At 47.6% G+C, this 20599-nt stretch overlaps 1 protein-coding gene across 1 annotated transcript in view; it reads right to left on the bottom strand.

Moving 5' to 3' along the window:
- CECR2 (CECR2 histone acetyl-lysine reader) overlaps window positions 1-4186 on the bottom strand; it is a 90185-nt gene extending 85999 nt beyond the window's left edge. The window contains 1 exon segment of the mRNA XM_053916436.1: window positions 3766-4186. Coding sequence (XP_053772411.1) covers window positions 3766-3891 — 126 coding nt within the window. The 5' untranslated portion in view covers window positions 3892-4186.
- Window positions 4187-20599: the final 16413 nt, after the last annotated feature.

The following is a 20599-nucleotide window of genomic DNA, read 5'->3' as shown; positions in this document are numbered from 1 at the left end:
TTTCTTCTACCTCATTCAAGGCTTCTCCAACGTTGGGTGGTAGGGAACAGCTCTCAGGATTTGAGGAGTGGTAGCCCCTCTCCTCCAGCAAAGCGTATTCGTGCGCACCAACACAAACCTCCTGCAGGCCAGGCCGTCCACAGGCCCCGGGTGGGGAACCCACTGATACCTCGGCTGTGCCCCTGAGCTGCCCTCGGCAATTTTCACTACTTATTTTAATGAGTAACAATTCACGCCTTGGTGCTCTCCACTAAGAGGTTGGGTCCAAGGGAACAGCAAGAGCAGACTCCAGGAATCTGCACTGAGAACACCGCCCCGGTCATCTTCCGATGCGGTACTGGCACCGCCGCCGCCACGCCTCCAGGAAGGGCGGCAAAGGCGGCAGCATGCAAAGGCTGCAAGTTCAGGACAGAAAGTGGATGGACAATTACATCGTTTTTATTATGCTGCCACACTGTACAAGAACCGTTCAGGTAACTTTACATGACCACTTTCAAACCGTCACCGAGAGGCACCACAGTCTCTTCACTGAAGAAAATATGCCCAAAAATGTCTGGAATGGAATTTCTGCTCCCAATCCTAACCCCATCACGATTCACTCCAGACCAGATTACATACAATGATTCCATCCCCCCCTTCCTTACTTTGTTCAAGTAACAGACCGTATTCACTGTAAAAATAACGTGCCTAGGAAAAAAACAAAACAGTACTAAATCTTCGGGGAGATCACTAACCACTACTGAATGCAGTGCCATTGATCCGCTGCTGCCTGGCGGCACCTCCACACCCTCGTCTGGAAACCACTCGAACACCCAACCCACGGCACACCCACACTGGAGAGCAGCTGGTAATCTCCACACTTGTTAACAGCTTCTATCTCTGAGTGGTGGCATTATGGTGACTTTAATTCTCTTACCTATATTTTGCTTTAATTTTCAAGTTTTACATAATGTTTATGTATTATTTTTAAAATCAGAAATTTTGAACTTAAAGCATTGCCTATACATTCACAGATTTTTGGTCTGATGATTACAGAACCCCAATGTGGGGGGTTGGAAGCAACATACAAGGCCTTACACATATCCCCCGAACAAAAAATCAAGCATACTGACTCTTCCAAGGAAATCCAGTACATTCAAGGTTTATAAACAAAGTTCTTTATTTAACATGCAAAACTGATGTCCATGCTTGGGGGACAGTTTAACTGGGAGGTCTCGACCTCTTGCAGAACTGTACCGTGAACCCTCCCAGCCCTTCCTTCTAAAGACTGCTTCACTCCAAACAGAAGCCAAGTCCTTGAGGGTTCTGCTTCCTACAGTTTCTAAATCCAGCAGTTCAGCTTGGAGGTCCAGAGTAAAATGAGATCTTTCTCACCGGTGAAAACTGGCTTCCTAAAAAAGCTAATATCCAATTTCTACCCCTTGGTATTATTCCTCAGTTCTCTCTCTTAAGGTTGCCATAAGTTAAGATTGCACGGCCTTTGCAGCTGGCCGAACAAGGTGTAACTCAGCATTAGATTTTTTTTTTTAAGAACAGTCTTTCACTGCATCATAAATTCGAACCAAGGGATTGTGTCTCAAACTGTCAGGACAATAAAGTATTAAATTAAAAACTCACCTCAACAAAATAAAAATAAATTTATTTATACTTAGAGAATCAAAACTGATAGTGTTCTTGGTGAGTTCTCCCGTCAGTCAAATTTATCACAAACCTAAAAATAAATTTTTATATTTTAATTTGATAGCTACCTAAAATTTTAAGTTAAATTTTACATTAGCCATTTCAAAACACCCCTTACCTGAGAAATGAGAGGGTTATACAGGTGTAAGTAGTAATCAAAATGGAGCCCAAACATCCACTCCTGCTGCGTGTATTGGGAAGAGCGGACCTTCCACCTGAGAGGGTGGCCTCCCAGAACATCTCCAACAGCCCATCACTCACCTGTAGCTGACTTTTCATTTGTTACCCATACAAATCTGACCTCTTCTCTCAGCTTACACTTCCTTTAGGAATTACATTACACTCGCTAATCCTCAGAAATCAAGGTCATTTCTCCCAACGTAATACAAGCTATTTAGAGATGACTCTAGATAACTGTAACGAGGCAGAATTAGTTACCTCTATTTTTCCATCAACAAAATGGGAATAAATGGGTTCAGAAGGATGAGTTTTCCCACACTACTTGTGGAACAGGTCCGTAAGCTCGGAAACGTGTGATCTGCAAGGAAGAAAATGCGCTGGGGCCGTCGTTCGCGGCCAGCGCCCCAGACGCATGGTTTCGGGCAGAAGCTCCCAAACAAACAGCCACCATTTTGAGCCCCAGGATCTGAACCGCTCACGGTCTCACGCCAACCGAAGGAAAACACAGGGCTGCCCGAATAATGGTGGGACCTCTCTCGACTTTTAGTATTCCCCAACCTTTTTCTGCGGCCCTGTTTCTCTCCTTGAGTCAACTAACATAAACAGTTGTCCCACGAAAATTTTTAGTAAAAAGCATGCTTTTTACAGTCTCCTTCAAACTTTGAAAATAAACACTGTGGTGCTACCTAAAACACCCCAGTGACTCTATCCTCCTAAAAACAGAAGCAGCACACGATGTAATCACATTGTTTTAATCAGTTTACGGAACTGAGAAGCCAGTGAATGGCCCTAGTTATCAGCTTGCATTCCTCTTCATTCCCCCACCCTGGCCCTTTTGATCTTTTATTTTCCCGATTTCATTAACTCTGCTATAAGAGCAAGTTCCCACACTTCATTCATAGAAAAAGCAAATGTTATTTCCGCAAACGACTCAAAATCTAAAAATAAAGGCGAGGCAAAAAATCTTGGGGGAGTAAACGAACTAAAATCAATCCGAAAATGGCAGAAAGTGAGATAGGTGGGGGCGGGGAGGCCACGACCACGATTCGCTCCTCCAAACGGGTGACTCCTATTTTGATGACTCCATCGACGAACTCCAGGGCAGAACTGGAAAGAAAAACTGACCCACCGTTTGCATCCACCTTTGTGCAAAAGCACAAGGTGGGAAGTTACTACGCACATTGCTATAGGCGACCGCCCGATGCAACCTGCCGACCAATCAAATATTTCACACCGCCTTCCAAAATTAAAAATAAAAGAAAGGAGGATGCGGATGCTGCGGGGCTGATCGCTCTTCTAGGCGACCGGGTCCCTTCAGTCCCCCACTCTCCCGCCACCAGCCCCGCCTCGAGGAGCCCGGTCGAGCGCGGCGCTCACAAAGCCTCGGGCGTGAGCGCCTTTGGCCAGGCCAGAGCCGCCCCCTCCTGCCGCGATAATGGTGGCGAAGTCGACCCCAGGGCTCCGCAGGTCCCCGCATAAAGAGGGCCGCCCGTTCCGAGGAGAGAGGCGCGGTTCAAAAATAACGGGAGTCTTAAACTTTCCCTCCGTGGCCCCACAGCCCCGACTCAGCTCGGCGCGCCCGCCGACGTGGGGACGCGCCTCGCCCGGCACCCCGGCCCCGCGGCCCCGCCCGGTGCCCCGTCCCGCCGGCAGCGGGCGCGCCGCTCCCGCCGTCCCGCCGTCCCGAGAGGGAGCTCCCGGAGGCCGAGGAGCGCGGCGGTCTCACTCCCACAAAAGCGCGCTGCGCCGCCCGCTCCGCCTCGCTGGAGCAGGCGCGGTGCGCGCAGCGGCCAGCCGCCTGCCCCCGTCCGGAGCCCGACTCCCGCCCCGGCCGGCCCGCTCCTGGCCCTCTGCCGGGCGCCTCTCCCTGCCGCGCGGAATCGGACGCCGCGCGCCGCCCCTCACCTCGATCTCGAAGTCGGGCAGACGGAACGCCGTGCGAAAGAGCGAGCAGAAGTGCGCGATGGCCGGGACTTCCCACCAGGAGCGTAGCTCGCCCAGCCCGGCCGCGCCGCCCTCCTCCGGGCACATCTCCCGGCCCCGGCGCTGCCGGCCGGAGCGCCGGCCCGGAGCTCGACGCGCGCCTCGCGGCCCCACGCTGCCCGCCGGACTCCCGCCTCAGCTCCGCGGGCGGGGGCAGGGGCGCGGGCGGCGGCTCCTCCCGCTGCCGCCGCTGCTCGGCGTGAGCATGAGCTGAGGGCGGGCGCGGGGGGCGAGGGCTCGCCCGAGTCACTGAGGCGGCTGAGGCTCCGGCTGCCGGCGGGCTCCGCGCCCGCGCCCCATCCCGCGGCGGCCGCCCCCAGCCGGTCCGATGCAATCACCGCGCGGCCGGCGCACACAGATGGGGCTGGGGGCGGGGCGGGGCTCGAGCGAGGCCCGGGGGCGGGGCCGCCACGAGGAGGGGGCGGGGCCGCCCCGCCACAACAACAACCCCGCCCCCACCGCGGCCGGGACAGCTGCACGGGAAGAGAGGGGGAGGGGAGAGCGAACTGAGCGCCCCAAGAACGCAGCGTGAGTGGACGCGGGCGAGGGGCATCTCAGGAACGTCGCGGAGCACCACTCCGCTTCCCAGGTGTTCGGGATTGAGGAGTTGAATGACTTTCAGGAGTGAGGACAATGACGCTCTCCCGCCCACCTCCCACTTGGCCTTAGTGGTCGCATCCTTTTAAAGGGCCCGCGGCGTGGTGCTTTCCTTTGGTGCCAGAGGTAGAAAGACGCACGTGTGGGAGTTCGGTTATTATTGGTGCGGAGGTTAGCACGGGAGAACCAGCGGACGGCGCACCGCGCAAATCGAAGGCTTCGAGAAATTAAATGGTTTCCACTTGTTCCTGAACACTTTTATTCCATCCGAGAAGCACTGAGGAGCTCTAAAGTGGCTCTTTTCTCCGAGGGAAGAAAGCAGCGGGGCTGGTAGAGCTGGAACCCAGTGGAAAGGGAGCGCAGCGGGAAGGGTGGGGTAGGGGAGGCACCAATCAGCCAACGCTCCCCCTCCCCCCCGGGAATGGGCTCCTGTGACCGCCCTAGAGGAGCCGAGCTTGGAGCCAGGAGATACCCTGGCTGCAGACTGGCGGCCTGGAAGGGTGCGCGCTGTGTAGTGAGAAAGTTGGGGGATGGGAAAAGGGAGCTAGTCCGAGGAGTGGATTCTGGTGGGGGTGGGGTCATGCGCGCCTTAGGCTGAGAGACTACTCTAGCAGAAGGGTGGGTATTGAAGGGTCTACTTTAGAAATGTTGCATTCTACAGTGTGTTAGAATTCTGCTAAGACTGAAGAAAAAAAAAAGGAATCGCCTCCAAAGCAGAGCAGAAATTTGGAAAAACTACTTGAATGCCCAGATTATTTGTAGTGGTCATTGCAATTACGTATCACTTGACCAAAGTTTGTTTTCTGCAAGATGACTGTAGGAGTGCTTAGCTGTGTTTAACTTAGAAACATTTTTCTTAGGTTGTATTGTGACAGCTGTCATAGCGTGCTTTTTTTTTTTAATTTATCAAAATTGGTGAATTTTTGTGAAGCTATTTTAATATAAAAGATGGAAGAAAACATGCAACATTTTTAGCATGTTATGCTTTATTATCTCAAGAAAGGTAAAAACACAACTGAAACACAAAAACAAAGATTTATGCAGTGTGCGGAGAAGGTGCTGTGACTGATCAAATGTGTCAGAAGTGGTTTGCTGGAGATTTCTCACCAAACATGCAACACAATCGGGTAGACCAGTTGAAGTTGATAACGATCAACTCAAGAAATTAATTGAGAACAATCAATGTTCTAACACTCAGGAGACAGCTGACATCCTCAAAATATCCAAATCAATAAAGTTATTGGTGAAAATGAAAAATGTGTCTTTTACTTTACGGAAAAAACAAACCCAATATTTAGCAAGTGCATTCTAAAGTCTCAAAGGGCCTGAGTGGATTCTGGATTCCACCTCTCAGGCAGGAAGCACCAACCCTGATGCTTCCCCCAAGTTAATGGAGTACTTACTGCCTGACAGGTACAGCCACAAAGTGTGCGGCGGTGAAATCAAAGGTCCTCTTCTGCCTTTAGTCGGTGTGAAGTCTGCAGAGAACCACAAGCAGGATGGACGTTATGTGATAGATTTGGAGCGGGCTGTATGGGTACTTGCCTCCCACTTCTCCATCTCATTATTCTGGTAGTTTCAAATAACCCGTTTTGTTTTTATAAGGCAGCAATTTTCAAAAATCCAACTTCTTAAAATGTGTATTTAAGTGTATCTTTTATGAATCAACTAATCCCAAAATATTTTTATCTTTTAAGACACCCCACCCTCCCCCAGAGAAACAGCCCAAAAGTTCTACAATTTTGTTCATTACCTGGAACTATTTAATGATTTAAAATGCAGCTTCAAATTGTACTATTTTCATCTTTGACAGAAGCATACATCTAAGAAGCAGAGGTTACATTTTGGTGTGTTTATAAAGCACAGCTACCAGGCAGATATCCTGTTAGCAGACCAGATGTAAGAAGGGTGACCAGCCCCTGTGGAATTCATCCCATAACCTGAATTAAATGTTTTCTAGACTTCTTTCCTTGTCCTTCTTCATTTCCCCATGGGTCAGTTCGACTTTCCACACTTTCTCATTGAAGGGTCACCGCTTTCCTTCACATTTGTTTCTAATCCATTACATCCTGACTGTTCTTTCCGCACCTTCTTTTCCCTGGTTCTCCATCTGTCTTCTCCTTCTTGCCTTTATCTTTATCATTGTTTCACCTTTTTCACCTGGCTACTTAATTGTCAATACTGGCCGGCTTCCCAATAGTGCCTAGAACGTCAACAATACTGGAAAGCAGAAAACTAAGACGTCTTGGATACTCTACATTTGAACGTGAGTTACAACCATCCCCCCAACCTCCACTTGAAAGCTACTCTACTGCCCTCTTCCCTCCTCCACACCACTGCCCAGTCCTGCCCATCAGTGATTCAGCCTTTTTCATCCTACAGGCCACATAAACTAATTACCAACATCCTGCGGCACACCAAAAAACATCTTTTTTGCTAATCTGACAAAAATAGGTATAATTTTCACTGATTTAGAAAATAATAATAATAATTACCTGCCCTTTTTTGCTCCAAAGTGACTTTTAAAAAACCAGATGCTTATACTTGCATATAAGCATTTCTGGTACCAAGAATTAACCAATCAAACACAAAATTATAACAAGGTGACCAATAAGATGCTGCTCTATCATCTGACCCACATATTTATGGTTCAGGACAGGGCGCACGCATCAGATGGCTTCTGTCCTGTTGGCTGCTGTAATTTTGTTGTTTGACAGTCTAAGGGAAGACAGGTCAGTGCCCCTGACTAAATAGTCAGGTACTGCGTGCTTTAAAAAGTGGTATGGCCCACTGGTGTGCTGCAGCCCACCCGTTCAAAATCCCTGCTGTGAATCACCAAAGCTGTGTTGAAACTGGAAGTGCCCCCTGGTGGTGGCCTGGGTCTCTCCCTGTCTCTTCCTGGTGATTTGCCTCCTGGACCTTTTTCTTCTGAGGGTCCCTTCTCAGTGACAGGCACATCAACTTGAGACCTATTTCTTTCTGTCTACCTCCACCTCTGGTTCAGTGTCTGCAGTTCTTGCTTGGTTGCTTCCCCCACTGGGCTCTCCACTCACCCCAGCTTCTGCCAACAGCCTGGACCCTGTCCTGGTGTGAGGAGCCAATGAGCCTCGTGTGTCTTCGGTGCCAGGGGAAAGGGTGGCCACGTGTTCCTTGAGTTCCAGTTCCAACTGGAGCCTCCATTGGAATTGACACCCTGGACCTTTGACCCTGCCTTGAACATTTGCCCCGCCTTTCCCACCCCTCCCTGTGGGACTTAACTACCTCAACTCTATTTTCTGGATGTGCTTCCAACCTAATCTCCTGGAATCCAGATTACTGACCCCTGTACCTGCCTGTCGGAAGCTTGTCCCGTCCCCCCCTTTCCTTTCTCCCATTGTTGCTTCCAAGTGGTTCTCTCACCCCTGAGGTTTTCCAGCCTGGCCAGTTCCTTCACCCTCTGTGCATTCATATGTCATCTTCCCCCAAAACATACACAGTTCCTTCCCTCCTCCCTTCCTCTCTCCACTGCCGTTAACCTCAGCTGACCTTGAAAGTACCAAGCAACTCCTTCTGGATCTGGTGGAGCAGGAGGCGCCATAGGGGGAGAGGACCGCCTCCACAAGGACTGAAAGTTTGGGCACACAGAACCCAACAGCCAGGACCTCTACCTAAGGCTGTTGGTCAATCTGTAGAGGTTTTTGGCCGTAGGAACCAACTCCACCTTAAACCAAGTGATGCTGGGGGAGGGAGGTGGGTTCGGCTGGGGTGGGGTGGAGGGATGGGGAGAAAAGGCATACAACTGTAATTGAATAACAATATAAAAAAAAAGTGATGCTGAAGAGGTCGTTCATGAGTCACACCCACCGGCCCCCTCTGTCCCTTTCCCCGACAACCCACAAGATGAAGCTCCCTGGCCGGGAGGGCAAACTTGCTGTGGCTGCAGGGATGGTAACCCGTGATGTGCGTGTGAAGGAGGTGCCCGGCCTTGAGGTGTGTGCAGTGTGTGGCAGCCGCCGCCAGAGCAGACTCCTCGTGGCCACGGCCCAGGTGGCCCTGGGCTCCCTCAAGGGCTGTGGCACCGTCCTGCTCTGAGGTCCTCAAGGGCAGAGACGCGTACAGGCATCTGGGCACGTCCCAGGGACCCAAACCTGGTGTGCCCTCCGAGGTCCGGGAGTTCCAGTGCGCCAGAGGCGTGGGCCAGCTGTGGTAACAAAAACTAACCCCAGATCCTGCCTTCTCATTAAAAAGATTCTGAATGCTGAAAAAAAAGTGCCAAGAAGCAATTTTCTTTCATATTTATATCCTTCAGCTCCATAGCCTCTTCTAAATAAATGGAAAGAAGAGGCTATGGAGGTTTCCATTTGAAAAAGCACATAATAAGCTCTCTCTGGTCGCACAGACCCTCTTCTAGGTGGTGAAGGAGCTAAGAGGACAGCCTGGAACCTCACCCTGTGGAAGATGGAATTTTTGATTCTGGACATTTTAAATCGTTTCTAGGGAGAAGGTTAAAGTCAATGGGAAACTGGAAGTCTTGGGAATGGTGTTCACACTGAACACATCAAGAATAAAATTACAGCCCTGGCTGGTGTGGCTCAGTGGATTGAGTGCTGGCCTGCAAACCAAAGGGTCGCTGGTTCAATTCCCAGTCAGGGCACATGCCTGGGTTGCAGGCCAGGTCCCCAGTGGGATGTGTGAGAGGCAACCACACATTGATGTTTCTCTCCCTCTCTTTCTCCCTTCCTTCCCTCGTCTTAAAAAAAAAAAAGAAAGAAAAGAATAAAATCACAGTGGTTTCTGAGAAACAGTTCTCTGGAAGATATTGAAAATATCTCACCAAGAAATACCTTAAGATACCTTAAGAACAGTGTTCGTGATTGGCTGCGTGTAGTTGCATCTGATAAGGAGACTTTCAAACTTGGTTACTTGCCGATTAGTCAAGATGAAGATGGGTCCCAGTCTGAGGACCAGGGGAAGCCACCTTTTTCAGGGTTTGCTTACCTATAAAACAAATGAAGTGTGTAAGAGCAAAAAAATAATAAATAAAGTGGACTTTTAGTGTATCAGTGAGTAAAGCACGCAAGCCCTCTTCGTGTTAAGCTCCCATCTCCTATTTCAACGTCTGTTGTTTGCATGATGCTGGCCACCCTTACACAGCTGCTACACGCAGAATTTAAATAGCTTAATGCTGGTGGAGTTTTTCCCAGGATTTCTGAAAGTCACTGCTTTTACCGAGGTCCTCAGGTTAAAGTATGTAGCATTGTATAGGAAGTAATTAATAAAGCACAGTTAGGGGTATAACTTTCTATAATAAAATTTTTTTTAATTAAAAACAAGACCCTGGCCAGGTAACTCAATTGGTTAGAGATTTGTCCCAATAAGCCAAGGCTGTGGGTTCAATCCCCAATCAGGGCACATATGAGAAACAACCAATGAATGCATCAATAAGTGGAACAACAAATCAAAGTTTCTCTCTCTCCCTCTCCCTTTCTCTCTCTGAAAAAACAAATGAATAAAAATTTTAAATAAAAGTAAAGAAATAAAAATTTAAGAACACACAATCATTAGTTTGGCTAATCAGTTTTGCTTATTAATTCATGTTCCCAAAGTATTTATACACTCGACCCTGGAACAACATGGGTTTGAACAGCACAGGTGTACTTATGCACTGATTTTTTTCAATAAATATATACAGTACTATAAGTGTATTTTCTTTTCCTTATTATTTGCTTGATAACATTGTCTTTTCTCTAGCTTACTTTATTATGAGAATAGAGTTTATAATACATATAACATACGAAACATGCTAATCGACTGTTTTGTTATAGGTGAGGCTCCCAGTCAACAGCAGGCTATCAGCATTAAGTTTGGGGGAAGTCGGAAGTTATACTTGGATTTTTCACTGTGCAGGGGGTCGACACCCCTAACCCCCAACGGTTGTTCAAGGGTCAACTGTATATTTCTTCGTAAAATATGCAGTAATTTCAGCTATGATGGAATTTATATAGGTTTCTGGAGGATAATATGAGAAACGAGGCACTATTTTTTTTCCTTTTAACCGTTTGAGCATTTATTGAATTAAATGGTTCTGTCCAGACGGCTACTGTATTCAGGCCCATGAAATCCCAGACTCCGGCAGACGGGCCATTCACGATCGCTCCCCAGACCCTCAGTGTAAACGGGAAAGTGAAGAGTCCCAGCTGGAAGGCGTACAACAGGATGCCGCTCCCTGGTTAACTAGGCTCACGGGCAGAGGCGGGCCTTGAGTGCGGAGCTCTAACAAAATCAAAAGTAGAAGCCTCTGCCCATTCTTGGAAGGAAGCCAGACTGCCGTAAACCCTTGGAGTCCTGTGGTACATAGGCTTCTTTGGACCCCCACATAAACAAGACTTTTAAGTGCTTCAAACACAAAGCACAGGACTATTTTGATGTCCCAAGGTTTATAGGGTCCTGGAGGAAATGAGGCAGCTGGAAGGTAGAACCTGTGCTGTTTGGAGGCCACAGGGCCATCTTCTTGCCCGGGACTTGCTGTGGGACCAGAGGGGTGGTGGTAAAGTGAACGCAGAGTTGCCCTCCGTCCTGCTGATCCCTTGGCAACACTGCGGTTGAGCCGCCTGGGCAGTCCTTGGGCATTCTGAGCAACGTTGTTGACCAAGACACCGCGTCGCTGGGCACTAAGTCATGAAGTGGCTCCTTCACATAGGGGTAGAGACCGGGGCCACGGTGTGATCCTCAGATACAATGCCACTGTCGGGTGGCGAGGGGCTCAGATTGTTCCTGCAGCTCTCCCTGGCTCTCTCTGACCATGTCAAGGTGACAGTGACAGTTGAGCTGCTGGTCCAGGAGCTGGAGAAGCCCCTTGACAAAGAAGCTGCAGCCTCCGGGCCACGGGGGTCTCTGTCCTGGACACAGACGCAGAACCAGCCTCCTGCCGGCACGAGCTGCCCTCACATGTGGTAGCCACCTCTCATCACACTGTCTCTCTGGAAAGGACGAGTATAGAGCGAGTTCCAAACAACTGGCCACAAACATTCACAACCTGATTTACCAAACCTTGGAAGGCACGAGACACGGAGAGGTGCAGCTTCTTCTGTAAGCACTACACCGTAAGGCAACACAACTCTCATCCTTCCCCCGGTGCTGTCTCTCAGACTCCGCTGCTCTCCTGTCTAGTTCCACGGCCCTCCTCTCCATTGGCCTCCAGCCTGACCTGGCCGCCCTCGTCTCACACCCAGACTCGGCCTGGAGCCCGAGCAGAGGACTGTGGGAGCACTGTTTCCTCTCGCTTCAGTTGCCTGTGGATAGCTGGGGTGTGAGCACCTCACACGTTCCTGACACACTCTCGCACACCCCTCTTCTCTCCTGAGAGAGCTGTGTTCCATAACGTGCCAAAGAGGGCTACAGGCAGGCTAATTTAAGAATGTAGAGGTTGTAGAAAGTGAGTTAGATTACTAGTCAGGAGACGTGGGTCCACTCTCAGAAACGGCTCTTACTTTCTCCACCTCTTTGGTGAGAGGAAGGGCTTGAACTACACAGCCCCTGAGGCAAGGCAGCGGCTGGTGGATGGAGTGGCCCCACATTCATGTGCGGATAAACCAGGAGGAACAACTGGGAGCAAGACAGACCAGCAGCCCAGGGTTCCAGCGGGGAAATAAAGCCTCAAACCTCTGACTGAGAAAACCTGTGGGCGTTGTAGCGGAGGGAGAAACTCCCAGCCTCATAGGAGAGTCCAGTTGGAGAGACCCACAGGGTCCTAGAACATACACAAATCCACCTACCTGGGAATCGCCACCAGAAGGGCCCAGTTTGCTTGTGGGTAGCGGGGGGAAGTGACTGAAAGCTGGGGGAGAGCAGAGCAAGTGGCACTGTTCCCTCCTGGACCCTCCCTCAGGTACAGCGCCACAACGCAGTGACAGTGATGTGGGTTGCCCCACCCTGGCCAATACCTAAGGCTCCACCCCTTACTACAAAACAGGTGTACTGAGACCAAAAAAATGGCCCAAATGAAAGAACAGATCAAAGCTCGAGGAAAACTACAACTAACTGATGAAGAGATAGCCAACCTATCAGATGCACAGTTCAAAACACTGGTAATCAGGATGCTCACAGTATTGGTTGAGTATGGTCGCAAAATAGAGGAAAAAGTGAAGACTATGCAAAGTGAAATAAAGGAAAATACACAGGGAACCAACAGTGACAGGAAGGAAACCGAGACTCAAATCAATTGTTTGGACCAGAAGGAAGAAATAAACATTCGACCAGAACAGAATGAAGACATAAGAATTCAAAAAAATGAGGAGAGGCTTAGGAACCTCCAGGACAACTTTAAACATTTCAACATCCAAATTATAGGGCTGCCAGGAGGAGAAGAGGTAGAGCAACAAATTGAAAACTTATGTGAACAAATAATAAAGGAAAACTTATCCAATATGGCAAAGGAAATAGACTTCCAGGAAGTCCAGGAAGCTCACAGAGTCCCAAAGAAGTTGGACCGAAGGAGGAACACACCAAGGCACATCCTAATTACATTACCCAAGATTAAACAGAAGGAGAGAAGCTTATAAGCAGCAAGAGACAAGGAGACAGTTACTTACAGAGGAGTTCCAATCAGACTATCAGCTGATTTCTCAAAAGAAACCTTACAGGCAAGAAGGGGTTAGAAAGAAGTATTTAAAGTCAAGAAAGGCAAGGACCTACATTCAAGATTACTCTAATCAGCAAAGCTATCATTTAGAATAGAAGGGCAGATAAAGTGCTTCTCAGATAAGGTCAAGTTAAAGGAGTTCATCATCACCAAGCCCTTACTATATGAAATGTTAAAGGGACTTATCTAAAGAAAAGAAGATCAAAAACTATGAACAGTAAAATGACAACAAACTCAGAACTATCAACAACTGAACCTAAAAAAAATGAAAACAAACTAAGCAAACAACTAGGACAGAAAGAGAATCACAGAAATGGAGATCACATGGAGGTTATCAGTAGGGTGGGAGAGGGAGAGAACAGGGGAAAAGGTACAGGGAATAAGAAGCATAAATAGTAGGTACAAAATAGGTTGAAGTTAAGAATAGTATAGGAAATGTAGAAGCCAAAGAATTTATATGTATGACCCATGGACATGAACTAACGAGAGGGAAGGCGGGTGGGAGCGGGAATGCAGGGTGGAGGGGAATAAAGGGGGAAAAATGAAACAACTGTAATACCATAATCAATAAAATATAGTTTAAAAAATAAAAAATAAATAAACGGCCCTTGTGCTCTATGTGTTTTGCCTTAAAAATAGAGCCAGATTAATGCTCTTCAACTTTAAATCGTCTTGCCACTCGCTGGCTCACAACTCAGAGACTCTCCCTGAGCACAGGGGAAAGTCCCAGCTCTGGTAGGTTCTTTGCTCAAGACCTGCCATTGTTTGGCTTCAGCCTGACTTTTGAGCCTTCTTCCCAGGCCTCACCCAACCCCATCTGACCAGTGCCTGCTTTGCACCTGCCCAGCTGGGTCACTCACCCCCTTCCCCAGAGCTCCTTGCCTCCTGCCTCTGATCACTCCCTTGAATTACCTGGAAAGACTTACAGCTCAGCCTCTCAGTCTACAACTTCCTCAAAACTCTCTGCCCTCATAAAGCTTTCCTGGAACACCCTACCTCAGGGGTATCTCTCCAGGTGCTCTATCTGAGGAATTGCAGCCTGCATGATTCCCTTATCAAGCACTCCCTTGGGTCATCTTTCTATTACTTATTTGGAAGTGCTACTTAAGTCTTTTACTGTAACTGGGGTTGTCTTTTTTCCTCAACCAGATTAGACTTTTGCAGAAGGATTGCCCTAATATGCAGCAATGAAATGATTAATTTGATTATATATTATATAATGCTGATGTAATTGAGCAATGGCATAAACCCATAAAATATTCAGAATAACATTACTTTTTTACATCAACAAAAGCTAAAACTTTAATGACAGAAAATATATTTTATGGTATTACAGTTTTTCAATCAGAAAAATATGTAGAAAATTATTTTTAGTTGGTTAATCATTAAGAAAAAATAGGCATTGTGCTAGGTGCTGAATACAGATTGATGAATGAAGCTGATATTTTTGTGAAAAGAACCAGATTCAAACCCTTTTCAAATCTGTCCTTCTACTTTACTATGTATTACTCACTGTTTATTACTGAGACATACTGAAGTGCTGCTAGCCAGCTTATTTAAAAATAAAACACAGCTGATTCCTAAGACCCACTTTTCTTCCACTTCTGTTTTCTTTCCTGGGCACATTCATATTGTAGATTTCTGCCTGAACACGAAAATAAGACGGAGACCACCTATGGCATCATGGGTAAAAAAAGGAGAAACAATTTCAAACAATTGCATTTTAGTTTGTCAAGAGTACTTTTTATCTTTTTTCTCCAAGTTTTCCCTATTTTATTTTAGTTTTATTTTTACCTTTGACTCACCCTTTGTTTTTACTATTATTATTTTTAATCCTCGCTCAAGACTATGTCCACTGATTTGAGAGGAGAAACATCAGTTGGTTGCCTCCCTTATGCGCCCCACCATGGATCAAGGACCTTTTGGTGGACAGGTTGATGCTCCAAAACCAAAATAAACGGAACCACCCAGCCAGGGCAAAGTATCCCCTTCTTGTGCCACCGATGCTCGTCCCACTACTTACCTGTGTGTCTCCTTCTTTTTCAGCAGCCCTTCGGCTTCTGTCCCAGCTCTCCTTCCTTCCCAGCCACCTGGAACTGTGGCTCCCATTCTACTGCCTTCACGTGTCATGGGAAGCCCGCCCATTTTGCATATTCTGCAAGGGAGAATATTCCAAAGTGGTGCCTGGGAGAATCCAAAAGGATGGATGGGCTGAAGGAAGAGATGGAGATAATTTATTGAGAGAGACAGTGGCAGAAAGCTTAAATTGTTTTATTTCTATTTATTTTTTAATCCTCACCCAAGGATATGTTTACTGATTTTAGAGAGGAAGGGAGAGAGAGAGAGAAACATTGATTAGCTGCTTCCTGTACCCACCCTGATCAGGGATTGAACCCACAACCTAGGTATGTGCCCTGACCAGAATCAAACGTCCAACCGTTTTGGTGTACGGGATGACGTTCCAACCAGCTGAGCCAGCCGGCCAGGGCAGTTTAAATTCTTTTTAAAAGTGTATTGGTATAAGGAGCCAAAGTCACCATAAGGATTCCCTGTGAATGGAGGAAGGGTTCAGCAATTCTTTGGCTAATGGCGTGGTGCTCGGTGGAAGTGTGCCTGCCTTCCCAAAGACCTCTCTGAGCATTTCTCGCCAGCCAGCAGCGGGGCCTCACACAGCACTTTAATAACAGCCTGGAGGCTGCCTAAGCCCCCGACTAGGGGAGCAGCTCTCTACATTTCTGACGTGAAGTCTGGTCATTTGTTATTGCTGTACAACTGAAGGGTCAGGCTTGCCACCCTCCTGGCCCCGGTGGGGAGCGGCTTCTGGCGTCCTGAGAGGCTGGGCTGTGGGCAGAGAGGCTGCGTCTCTCAGCAGTCTTTCTTCTGTCTGTCCCAGTTTGTCCCAGCAGGGACCAGGGCCGGAGTGGCCTCACACCAAGGCAGCACAAAGCATTGCGTGTGTCTGCCAACTCAGCACTCCAGGGGGACAATAAAAAGCAGCTGAGCCTTCTCTCCCCTGGGCGTCCTCTTGGATGCAGGACTTGAAACTCACCAGAGTTTATCGCCCACTGGAGATCTCTTCTTCATTCTGCTCTAGAAACTGCGTCTAAGAACCAGCTCCGTGCTGCCTCTGGGTTGCTGACTCCATGCTCCAAAATTCCTCTCCCAATTCCTGGCCTGTCCATCTCTGGCCTGGTGTCTCGTTTCCCCTTGCTCTCGACAGCAGATCAAATAGCTCTGCAGCATCTCAACTCTGTGCCGTTCAGAAGCTGGTGAATTTTTTTTTCTAATAGTAAACTTTAGAGAGATGGCCAAGGAGAACCAAGACTATTTTTCGTTTTTTATAAGAACAGGGCACAGGTATTTTGTAAGTCCATAAAGGTTTGGCTTTTTTCTTTCCATTTGTACCATTTCTTGGTAAAAGTAGGATTTTTTTTTTCTTTCTGCAGGCAAAAAGGACTCTCCCTTCATCTTTTTTCAAAGGGACTACAATCCTTAATTTCTTTTAGATTATTTTACCTCCCTTTGTCCTTTCCCTGGCCTCACACTGTCCCTACTCCATTTAAAGGTCGCATTATCTTGGTTGACAAGGTGCCCGAGGAGGCTTACACCTGGCCCCAAACTCCTTAGCTGGGTGGAGCTGTCTCTCCAGTTTGTTCATTTAACACAGAAGTACTCATTCAGGTAGAAAATTCCGTCTCTGGCCTCAGGGAGCTTCTCGTGCAGTTGGTAAGATTGTCTGTGTTGTATAGCATAGGAGTGTACTACCACATGATGTGAAAGTTATGGGATGTAAGAAATAGTCTAGTCCACTGGGCTCCTTTCAGAGTGAACTGGGGTGTTTTAGGGGGGCTTCATGGTGAAGATGGGTCTCGCTTTGTTTTGTTTTTTAATTTATTGATTTCCAAGAGACCGAGGTAGAGAGAGAAACACCACTTTTTCGTTCCGCTTCTTGATGCACTCATTGGTTGCTTCTTGTGAGCCCTGACTGGAGGTCGAACCCACAACCTTGGCATATCAGGACGACCTACCCAGGCAGGGCATGCGTTACCTTCATAAGGAAAAAGACAATAAACTTAACTTTTAATAGAAAAAGAAGAAATACCTACTAATTGTAGAGAATTTACCAATAAACTAAACAAAATATAAAACAAAATTGCCCATAATCCCCGTCAGAAATAACTCCTATTAACTTGTTGATTTATTTCCTTTCAGCCATTTCAACATAAGTTATTTTAATAAAAATATATAATTTTGTATCTTTTCCCCCTTCATGTTAAAACAGAAGCCACACTAGCTAGGACAAGCATAAGTTATTTTTATAATAAAATATTTTAAAATCACCACAAACTTCAGTTGCTTATAAATTTTGAATTTTTTAAAATGAATTAAGGATTACCTATGTGTGCCCCTGTAGGTCTCCCAGTCCTCTTGGAACATCCTTCATATCCCAAAGTCCACTCTGCACTGTTGGTCAGTGCTGTCCTGATGTCCGAGTGGCCTGTGTGGCTTGACCATCCCCTTGAGTGCAGGGACGAGCCAAGACTGGCAGGCTCGGTGTTCAGATTCAGCCCTAGAGAAGCCTGAATGGATAGCAATAGCTTTTTGCAGCCCGGCCTTGTCACCTGTGGAGAAGCCCCATTGTGCCAGCCGAAGGTGCCCGCCAGCCTTGTGTCCTACCTGCTGAACAGGTATGCCTACCACTCCTGTGACGCAGCTTCAACCTGAGCTTCTGCAGACACTCGAACTATCTGCCTATCGTCCTGTTTACTATCGTCCTGACAGTTGCCCCTGTTCCCTCCTTGCAGCCACCCCCTCGCTGTCTCACTCACTGGGTGAGTGGTGTCGTAAACACCTTGCTCCTGTGCAGGTGAGCCAGGTGTGCTCTTGTACCTTCCGTGTTGGTGACCTCGTCTTGTCTGTCAGGTAAGTAGGACTCAAGAATGAAGTGATGAGACTTAAAGGGATTAGCCTCGAGGTCCAAGGAAGGCAAAAGTCTGCAAACATAAGAAAACCTTATCTTGGCTCTGTGGGCTTCTAACACAGTTTGAAATGGCGTGTCAGCTTGCCCCAAAAGGCACCAGTGTGCACGCCTCAGGGTGTCTCCTACTCAAACTTCCAGTGCCGAGTCGGGCCATGGGTGAAAGGTGACTGACCGATGTTTCTACAGGCAATGTTTCTCTCCCTCGCTTTCTCCCTTCCTCCCCCTCTCTGTAAAAATAAATATAATAAAATCTTTTTAAGAAGAGAGAGAGAGATGAGCCGTCGCTCCTTATGAAAAGTTCTGTGGGGGCCCAGCCACCACCATCCCCAAGGGCTCTGCCCAGGGCTTGAAAGGGCAGCTGCTTGCCAGACCCCTGAGGTGGGTGTGCTCCCTGGGCTTCCTGCGGAACTACCAGTCTCATTAGTCACCTGCTCAGGGACTCAAACTCAACACACCTATCAACATTTCCAACCCCTCATCCAATCTGCTCTCCTCCTGCCTTCTCTGCTTTAGAGAATGCCTTCCCTGCCCGCCCTACTGCTGACATATCCGAAACCCTGGAATCGTCCTGGAAACCTCCTCCTGAGTGCCCCGTCCCCCGCACCCCACCTCCCTACCCCACCTTCTCTGTCTCCAGAGCCCATCCCCTGTCTTCTTCCTTCCCCACCCTGGTGGGTGCTCTTGCCCCGTCTGACCTGGACCACCACCACAGCATCCTAGCTCTTCCTGTTGAGTCTTTGTCCCTCCCACTAGACGTGGCTTCTCAGCTTCGGCACTGTTGACGCTTTGGATCAGATACATGTTTGCTGTGTCTTCTGACATTGCCAGACTTCCCCAGGGAGTAAAATTGCCCCAGTTGAGAACCACACTCCCAGATTGTGAGCTCCTTTGGGGCAGAAACCATGTCTTACTTGACTTCTATCCCTAGTATTTCTCATGGTGCCTAAGAGGCTGTAAAGACTCGATACAAATTTATGTAATGAATGAAAGGAAAAGGAAATGAATGTTCTTCTCATTGATTGCTGCTGGCACAGTTAAACGGAACACCACTAGTGAAGACAACTTCGCTGCATCTATACAAATTACAAGTTAATTTACCCTTTGATCGGGCCATTTTTCTCGTAGGGGTTTCTTCTACAGCTGTACTCTCGTATGTGTAAGAGGACATGTGTTCCCGGTTTGCCAGGTTATTTATTGAAGCCGTGTTGTAATAACAGATGACGAGAATCCTGATTGGCCGTCAATGGGCCGGTCTCGGGATGAATTCTCGTCCTCCCTTCAAGGAACATTCGGCACCTGTGAGAGAATGCAAAGCCCTCTACGGGCTGATATGGAAAGGCTTCTGAGACACATTATGAAATTTTAAACAGCAAAGCGCAGGACAGACTATTTGTGTAAAAAGAGGGGATAAGAATACACATCTGTACTCACCTGTATGTACACAAAGTCCAGAGGTTACAAGATGCTGGTAGTAGCAGTTGTCTGTGTGTCTGTGTGTGTGAGAGAGAGAGGAGTGAGGGTGGGAGATGGCAGGGGGAGGAAGATTCTGCACGGTGTCCTGTGACCCATTTACAGTATCCGATTTTTAAAGCTCTTAAGTACATTGCCTGATTGAAATAATTATTTTTATAAGAAAGGCAGAAATTTTTCATGGAATTTATAGGTACTAAAATGTACACAATTCTGCCCTGGCTGGCGTGGCTCAGTGGACTGAGCGCTGGCCTGCAAACCAAAGGGTTGCTGGTTCAATTCACAGTTAGGGCACATGCCTGGGTGGCAGGCTGGATCCCCAGTTGGGGGAGTATGAGAGGCAACCACACACTGATGTTTCTCTCCCTCTTTCTCCCTCCCTTCCCCTCTCTTTAAAAATAAAATAAATAAAATCTTTTTTAAAAAATGTACAAAATTCTAACTAATAACTGGTTAACTCAACAGATAAAATTTTATTATAATAATTATTGCTACAAAGAACAATTTTATATTAAAATATAATGAAACCTTTTCAAATCCATGCTCATTCATGTTCCACCCATATAACAACAATGAGTGTATCTAATTATAAGAAAGTCTGTGAGCCCTGGCTGGTGTGGCTCAGTGGACTGAGCACCAGCCTTCCGAACAAAGGGTCACCGGTTTAATTCCCAGTCAGGGCACATGCCTGGGTTATGGACCAGGTTCACAGTGCAGGGCATGTGAGAGGCAACCACCCATTGATGTTTCTCCCTCTCTCCCTCCCTTCCCCTCTCTCTAAAATAAATAAATAAAATATTTTTAAAAAGCAAGTCTTTGAGTCTCTGCGCAACAAGTGTTTTCTCTAGTCCAGTGTAACATTCCGTAGGTTAATAGGTTGGGTTTTTATTTTTTTACTTTTTTATTCAAATTACCATTCCTCTGGTATTTACTGAGAAACTACTTGGTGCAAGACAGAGCAGGAGATGTTTTGAGGGAGAGGAAATGAACAGGACACACTCCCCGTTTCTGAGCTGTTTGTGACCTAATCAAAGTGTTCAGACCCTGCATCCGGACCCCCAACTTGGCTTGTGCCTCTGCTCAAGTGT

Source organism: Desmodus rotundus, chromosome 13 (assembly GCF_022682495.2).
Source record: "Desmodus rotundus isolate HL8 chromosome 13, HLdesRot8A.1, whole genome shotgun sequence".
In the NCBI taxonomy this organism is placed as follows: domain Eukaryota; kingdom Metazoa; phylum Chordata; class Mammalia; order Chiroptera; family Phyllostomidae; genus Desmodus; species Desmodus rotundus.
The sequence above is the reverse complement of the archived record's forward strand: the minus strand, read 5'-3'. Positions and strand labels throughout refer to the sequence as shown.